The sequence below is a fragment of the Urocampus carinirostris genome, chromosome 4 (genome assembly GCF_059441175.1).
Source record: "Urocampus carinirostris isolate Australia breed hairy pipefish chromosome 4, RoL_Ucar_1.0, whole genome shotgun sequence".
NCBI classification, from domain to species: Eukaryota; Metazoa; Chordata; class Actinopteri; order Syngnathiformes; family Syngnathidae; genus Urocampus; species Urocampus carinirostris.
This window is the reverse complement of record NC_142352.1, coordinates 20,706,959-20,715,620: the sequence shown is the minus strand read 5'-3', so window position 1 is coordinate 20,715,620 and position 8,662 is coordinate 20,706,959. Positions and strand designations below refer to the sequence as shown.

Sequence of the window (8,662 nt, the reverse complement as noted above, 5' to 3'; positions counted from 1 at the left end):
ATGCCGTTGAGGGCATTTATGTCATCCATAAACATTAATGAAGTAGTTAGCATGCACTATGATGAATCTGCAGTGTGGAGCCCTAATGTAATGCTGTTTACCTTCCTTTGTTAATAAACATTGGATATGTATTTAAGGTATTCCCAAATTCTCAAAATGCAAAATATGTTCTGCCAATAAGGTTTGAAGGGCTTATTTTGTGGATGGAATTTTTTGTCACAATATTTGTAAATATTAGGTACAAATATGAAAAAAATCTGAAACACAAAACAAATTCAAGGCATGCAAAGTGCAAGAAGACCAGGATTGATCAAAGATGGAAGTCAAGGCTTTGTGAAACATATGCAGGAGGTTGCATCAAAAGGGCAGGCAACTATCCAATAGCTTCTGCTGTTGGCTCAGTCCTTAAAGGTAATCACAAATTCTTAGACATGCAAAATGTGAGAAATGAGTACATGTTTTGCACTAAATCTTGATATACTACAATAGTAATTTCCAATTATTTTCCGAGAAAATGTATTTTAAAGACAGTATTCTTGTCCTTGTCCTCCTTAGCTGTGACGTCTTTGGAGGAACAGCAGCACCGCTGCAAGCCAGTCGCCATATTGATTTATTTCTTAATCAGTCAAAGGATAAGAGTGTTTAAAATTAAGTTTTGGTAGTTTTTGTGGAGAATGCCTAGGCGTTGTATTGCATGTGGATGCAGTAATGGTACAACAAAGAGCAAGAAGACAAAAAGGGGCTAACTGGCAAACATAACACACGGAAATCTGCAACCAGGGCAATGGCAAGGGCTGCGGCGATTAAGACGAAGCCACCGAGGAATAATCCAAGGGACCCATCAAAACAGAAGCTAACACTAGACTTGCCGGCCAAACAACACACAGTGAGCAACCAACGAGCACCAACAAAGAGCCAACAAAACAGGAAAGCCTTTGGCAGCCCCAACGTCAATGGGGAGCTTGCCGAGCAAAATCATACCAACCGTGACACACATGGCGAACAACACAAATGAAAAGCCACTATCACCTACCTAAAAGGAGAAGGCAAATAAGAAACGCACGCTGTAAGGACAGCAGGTAACCTTAACCTACTCAGCTTTTGAAGGTCGAAGCATGCGACTCTGAAAAAATAGCCACAAGGCACCCAGCAACAGGGTGAGCAAAGTTAAAATTTCTCCTAGAAGAAATGGTCAGTGCGCAATGGCTGTTCCTTACAATCACTGTCAGTTTCAGAGCTGCCTCACGTGTTGTGTTAATGGCATACGCCATGTTGAACGTGTTGTGTTCCTTCAATGACGTCACTTCTCTTGAGAAAATAAGCCAATGAGGTCTACTTTGAGACTAAATTTCTTAAGTCCCCCAGCACACGGAATATTTTGCAACATATTTGTAAAATTGTCGGGAGGAACACTACACATTATGTGCCTGATTGAAAAATGAATCTGTTTTGGAATAACTTGAAAGCTGAATCTTTGTTAAAAGAATGAACAGATACCGATACACCCTGTCAAATTATTAAATATATATAAATATATGTTATATATAGGTTCTGTTGAATTAGTTATTTAATCAAAAAACAGAAAGGGTTTATTTTGGTGATTATCTCAACCATTAACCAAGTGATGAATGAGACATTTTAATATTTTTCGTAATAGAAATCAATAAGAATCTGTTATTTAACTTTGTGTTTCTTTATTAAGTCAAGTCAAGTCACATTTATTTATATAGCCCATAATCACAAAAAATGTCTCAAAGGACTGCACAGGATTACAATTACACAATTGCACAATTACCTGATCTTAAACCGGGCAGGGAACAACTCAAAAACCTCAGCGTGAGGAAAAAGGAGAAACCTTGAGAAAGGACTTATTACTATTACTGCTCGTGTTGTAAAAAACAGTAATACCCTACTGTCTATCCTTTTTTTAATACGAAAATTGTTCATTTATCTCAGGGGTCTCCAAAGTGGCACCAGGTAGCCCCCATAAGAACACCTGAGAAGCCTGCCGACAGGTTCTTAAAAATAGCTCATCAGTAATGAGTCATTGCGGTTTTTTAGTAAATGTGATTTCTAACTGATATGATGTCTTAGTGGTTGACTTCACTTCTTATAATAACAACCTGGTAATAACATGGTAAGAACTTAATAATAGCTGAGTAATATGTCATCTAAACGGTAGCCACTGTACCAAACAGTAACAAATAGCAGCTATGAGCTTCAAAAAAGTTGATGACACTTGATATATATTTTTTTCGATACATTTCCATTTTCAATCACAGATGTATTAAGTGTCCTCAAAGTCTAAATGTATTGTGTACAAAAAAGATTTTAAGAAATTACAATTGTATTCATTTGTATAAACTTCACCTACATCTCACAGAGTATCACATTTGGAAAAATTATTGTAAAAGAATTAAAGAAAAAAAGTTATTACTAGCAACGTTTATTTTAATTTTTTATTACGTAAAATTCAAACAAAAACCGCTTTTCTTAATTTGTTTCCTCCAAATGCATTCAGACAACACCATTGAAATGATGATCATGAACAATCAAGGTTGCACTGACCCACTGTATATATTGTAAACAAAGGCAAAAAGGCTTTTGGGATCATCTGTCTTTACCCTTGTTATTTTGTAGTGTCTGTTGTAGACTCACACCAACACTGAAGGGATTAAATTTGAGAGTTGTCTGCTGTATTGAAAAGATAAATTGCAAACCGCAACTCCCAAATGATGTGGTGTACAGTATTTTACTGTAATGACTGCTGAGTAAATGGCCTGTTTACACAATATTTCATATTTTGTATGCTTTCATTAAGAAGCAATCTCTTTAAACAATTACAATTTTCATGTAAATCTCAACACGTTGTTTTACATTTCAGTCACACTTCAGATCAGGGGTCACTCAGCTTTTTGAAGCTGGGTTGTCTTTGTTACTAAAAAGAGCTACCATTTTTAATACATTTCTAAAATGACAATGTATATTATTACTCTTTGGTTATTATGTTTTCACCAAGTTGTAATTACTAGAAGTTAAGTCAACTACTAAAACATCTCACTTCAAAATCAAATATCTTGGAAAAATCGCAATGATCCACTAAAATAACAATGTATATTATTACTCTTTGGTTATTATGTTTTCACCAAGTTGTAATTACTAGAAGTTAAGTCAACCACTAAAACATCTCACTTCAAAATCAAATATCTTGGAAAAATCTCAATGATCCATCACTGGTGAGCTACTTTGGAACCTGTCTGTGAGCTACTCAGGTGTTTTTAAGGGGATACCTAGTACCCGCAGGCCCTGCGTTGGAGACCCCTGCTTTAGATGGATTACTATGGTTAGGTATTGTTTATTGCCGGGCGGCACGGCGTGAGAGTGGTTAGCTCATCTGCAGCACAGTTCTGAGGTCATGGGATCGAACCCAGCTGCCAAACTTCCTGTGCGGGATTTGCACGTTCTCCCCGTGCTTGTGTACGTTTCTCCTGGCACTCCGGTTTTGTCCCACAGTCTAAAACACATGCATGCCAGGTTATTTGGCCAGGCCAAATTATCCCTAGGTGTGAATGAGCGAGTGAGTTGTCTGTCTCTGTGTGCCCTGCGACTGGCTGGAAACCGGTTCAGGGTGTCCCTGCCCACTGCCTGAAGATAGCTGGGATGGGCTCAAGCACCCCCGCGACCCTACTGACGATAAGCGGTGTAGATAATGGATGGATGAAACAAACAAACCAAAAAAAAAAACGTTATAATTACGACTCTGACCACGTTTGGCTCTCCTGTCCCGGCTACTGACCCGTTTTTCCGTTGCCGACACCGCTCACCACGGAAGATCCACTTCTGCGTTCCCGACACTGCTCACCACGGAAGATCCACTTCTGCGTTCAGAGCGACCTGCTTCCCGCGTCAAGCAACCACCGGATCGTGGGCGTAACCGTTTCTCTTTCTTCCAATAAAACTTGTGAGAAACGCAACGCAAGTGCATTCTGTCTCTGTTCTGGTCTTGACAGTCCGGCCTCTATCCAAGCATGTTAAAAAGTGAATTTATGTTATTTTAAGCATTGTAATTTACATTTTCAATCACGTTTAATGCAATAAAAAAATACATATATATATATATATATATATATATATATATATATATGTGTGTGTGTGTGTGTGTGTATATTGAAATAATTTAATCTGCATTGGGAACATGTTTGGTTGCACCGCAGCTGAGTTCTAAGGTCATGGGTTCAAATCCAGCTACAGGCCTTCCTATGTGGAGTTTGCATGTTCTCCCCGTGCTTACGTTGGTTTCCTCTGTGCACTCTGGTTTCCGTCCACTTTCCAATAAACATGCATGTCAGGTTATTTGTCCGGTCTGAATTGTCCCTAGGGTCTGAATGAGCGAGTGAGTTGTCTGTCCCTGAGTCCCCTGTCCACTGCCTGAATATAGCAGGGATGGGCTCCAGCACCCCCACGACCCGACTGGAGATAAGCCGTACATATAATGGATGGAAAAATGGATGTATTACAGTTTCTGATAATCAATGGTTTTAGTGATTACAATTTAAATGGTGACGACAACTGGTTTCATAAAGCACTCATTTTGAATGATCGGTGGATATCGTACCTGCAAGTCAAAATTTCAAACACTAGATGACGCCATTGCACCAGGTTATTGAAACAAATCTCGCTGCTTTCTTGTATAACCTTCCCTGAACAAGGCGTATTTGTGTCATCAAGTCGTGTACATATTTAAAAAAAAGAAAACCACCATTATCGTTGGCTTGTTTCTCCACAATAAATACTTCACCAAAATAAGTAAGACAGCCTATTCTCTGGGAACTTGCTCCTACTCGCCACAATGACTCACATGTTTAGACCCGGGTGCTGCTTCTGTATGCTGGTTAAATGCCGTGTTCTGATTGGCTAAACACCACTCAAGAGTCTCTTTGCAGCCATCTGCCACTGTATCCTTCCGCGTGCTACAATTGATACGTCTTATTTTTGATTTCCTGGTGATTAACCTGACAAGCGACACATATGCGAAAAGGATCGACTATACATGTTTAGTGAAACGATGAATGTAGTGGAATACTTTATGGGTGTTCGTTTATGTGGGCTGTGAGCGTTTTAAGCCTCGGAGGGATATAAACACAGCATCACGGCGAAATAGTTCACCCGCTGAGGAAAGAGCGCAGAGATCACCTTGAGCTGCATTTAGGTGTACTGTTACGTCACTACAAGCTTCACATCACGAGAAAAGGTGCGTTCAAGTGACTCTCCGTAATTTGCCTACTTCATTTTAGCCTTTGATTGCTTTTTGCCACTGAATTTTCTTCACGTTGTGCCTATACTGCATCGCGGTTGCTTCTCCCTGTGACCCGTCCAAATGTGTGTGGGAAATACCAATTCAGGCGGTTAAAATATGCGTTTTTGAATGGCGTATTTTAACAGATTCTCATTGCAGTTCGTGTTGAAGTGAACGAGCGTGAGGAACTTTTCAGCCATCTTGACATTGCTGCGTGTCGTACTGTCTTTAGATTTTTGACAAGAAGATACCGAGTTGGGTGCTACACAAGCTATCTCTATTCTTACAAAAGGTGTTTCAGACGATGTAAAATTCATCAAGAAAACGAACCGCCAGTTTGTATGCAGCATTCTTCCTGTTGGAGTCTGGCTTGCTGATGCTTCCTGGAGTAGGCGCGGCCTCAGTGTATCTCGATCTCTGGTTGGTTGGTTTACTGCCAAGTCCTGCGTAAAGAGACAATATGACGCAGTCATGCGAACTTGAGTTTTGATGCATCAAATGTGCGTTAGTAACCTTTTGTCCATCCGGCACTGAGTTTTCTCACATGCAGTATTATCCTAGATAACCACCCTTGCTCTTATTTCAGTTTAAAGTTAAACTGATTTCAATTCGCTCAAAAATGTCTCCTGAGGACGGCCAAGACTGCAGCGCAATAGTGGAGGAAGGTCTTTGTGCTGAAGTGCACCCAACGTAAGGTCTTCAATATGTAGCTTTTATGTACTTTTTAAAGCACAGAGGTTCTGTGAAAATGATTCAGCAACTACATAGGAAAGGCATTTTTGTTGACAGTAAATAGTGTCTGAAAAACATGGGGGGCCTTTATGGTCAATGCAAATATATAGGATATATCATTTCACATCTAATAACATGTTGGGTAAAGCTGATAGGAGCTTGTTGCCATTGAATAGTCTAATTTTAAATTACCCTTATAAAAACTGTTTAACGGCTCCTCATGTCTTGATCACTGTAAAAGAATACATCCGTCATGTGTGGTCTCTAAACTGTAGTTTATTCCCAGTATATTCAGTCAAGATCATCACAGACATAAAACCACACAGTCAAAGAAAAGTTGCCTTTTTTTTTTTTTTACAGAAAACACCCACAACCACCATCTATGGGATTTTTTTTAGAATTTTAACTCTTAGTAACCCAAGAACCCCTTTTTTTGGGGGGGGGGAATTCCCACCCGTGTTTTTTTTTTTTTTAATGGTAGCCTTATAATACAAATTGCAAGATAATATTTCCCGTTCAAATGTTCTAAAATTCTCATCTATGTGGACAAGACACAATCTACTACATTCTCTCTAACCAGTTCAAAGCAATTATCATAGTTTGTTAGTATTGTGTCAATTGTGCATGCTTCAAAGCACTATATCAATAAAAATATAACAGGGTTAGTATTCAGAAGGGAGACTTGGTGTTGTCTAGTATTGTTCTCAGCTCAGGGATGCTGCTGGAAATGTGAATTTCCCTTCGGGGATGAATAAAGTATCTATCTATCTCTATCTAGTCTCCTGGACAAATAAGAGCTACTATTTCAATCAGACAGTGGCATGATTACAAAAAATGTGGGAGAAGTTCTTAAGGGAATAGTTTCATTTTGAAAGGTATACCTTTAATAGTTATTTAAAATTATTTACTATATACATATAATGTATGAGGTCTGTTGAATTTCTTATTTCATTAATGAGGTAATTATTTTGTTGGAACACGTGCTGTCAAAACTAACCTGTTTTTTTAAGAGGAAGTATCCCTTCCCCAAATCTATTTTAAGTTTGACAACTTGTCAACAGTAGTCATGAGAATGACTGTTAATTCCCTGAGAATTAATTAAACTACAATTCTTTATCTTAATTGAAGCAGTACTGCTTACAGACTGCAGTGAATTGTATTCAATGTTGTCGGCTCTATTTTTTTTTTTGTGTTCGTCACCTATAAAATTCCTCTGCCTGAAGTTTTTACTTGCAACATGTGTCAAAATACGAAGAACACAGACACCAAAATTGGCCCAGGACATTTCACTTGTCCCAACAGCAAATTGTTTATCCAACCAACTTGTCCAGCTGCAACTGCGTTTTCTGGTTTATTGTATTGTAGTGTATTTATTTATTCAGCCAGTATAAACCATAAACATGATACATACAAGAAATCATTTGACACGCAAACTCTCAATAATGATAATACTGTATAATAGATTAAAAGAATAGATTAAAAAAGATATTGTAGTGTATAATACAAGATAATTATATGGAATAGTTTAAAAAGTAAGAATATATAAAAAAAAAAAACAAGACTAGAGTAGAATAGGTCGGAGGAACGCCGTTGGCATAATAATAATACTATACATAATAACCTAAATCAATTCCCTTTCAACATACGAATAGCAGAAGGGTAAAAACTCTCTTTAAGACGTGTAGTCTTGCTTGCAATGGAGCGAAGACCGTGACCTGACGGCAGGTAATCAAAGTACCTGCGAGCAGGGTGACTGGGATCGTCTATAATTTTTACTGTCCGTTTTCTAGTTCGCTCGATGTAGATACGTTGAAGGGATGGGAGGCCAGTACCCATTATTTCCTCTGCCGTCCTCACTACTGATTCCATCTTTAACAATTCTTTCTGATTGACGCGACCAAACCAAACTGTGATTGACCTAGTTAAAACGGATTCAATGATGGCACGATAAAAATTGACTAGAATGGATTGACGGAATGATTTGAGTTGACGAAGGAAGTAGAGCTTTTTTCTGGCTGACTTTAGATAAAGGCTCTACTTCCTTCGGCCTGGCTTCCTTCAGTTTTAGTTTTGTGGTGTTCAACTGCTAATTTACGGCCTTTTGCAGACTAGTTAAATACATTTGCAACTTTTCCAATTTGCTAACGAGGGCGAACTAACCAGACTCTGAGCCAATAGACCCTTGCGGACTTCACTGTGTCAAGGAATATGGATTTTAAAAAGTTACTTTTAATAACAGTGTTCATATCTAATATGGATATCCAATCTTTGTTTAATACCAGCCACACAAATACAGTATTCCGATTTATTCCAAAATTTCAGATATCTAACTTTATATTTCTCACACACACTTTGACAGAGGGTTGGGTCATCCATCATACAGCAACAAAAACAAAAAATGTATACAATTGACGTACCCATAAATGACAAAAGAAAAAACATTAATAAAAGACATAAAATAAAAGTTAACGCGTCATCAAGTAAAAATTGATCTAGTCGTTTCAGTTGAAGTCTTGCAGTGATTTTTTTTTTCTCCATAATGTACATTTGCTTTAATTTGTCTCTCCATTGTTTTATGTCAGAAGATTTTGGTTTCAACCAGGAAACTGTGATCATTTCCTTTGCTACCAGGAG

At 38.2% G+C, this 8,662-nt stretch overlaps 1 protein-coding gene across 3 annotated transcripts in view; it reads left to right on the top strand.

The window, feature by feature from the left end:
- The first annotated feature begins 4,971 nt into the window (after positions 1-4,971).
- pkma (pyruvate kinase M1/2a) overlaps positions 4,972-8,662 on the top strand; it is a 33,053-nt gene continuing 29,362 nt past the window's right edge. Inside the window, exon 1 of one of the 3 annotated variants that reach the window (XM_088333896.1) lies at positions 4,972-5,251. Coding sequence is in view for 2 of the 3 variants with exons in the window: in XM_088333895.1 (XP_088190021.1) it covers positions 5,916-5,986 (71 nt within the window). In the remaining variant the exon portion in view is untranslated. Of the gene's footprint in view, positions 5,252-5,816; positions 5,987-8,662 lie in introns of those variants that run through there. The other 2 variants (XM_088333895.1, XM_088333894.1) reach the window with 2 other exon arrangements.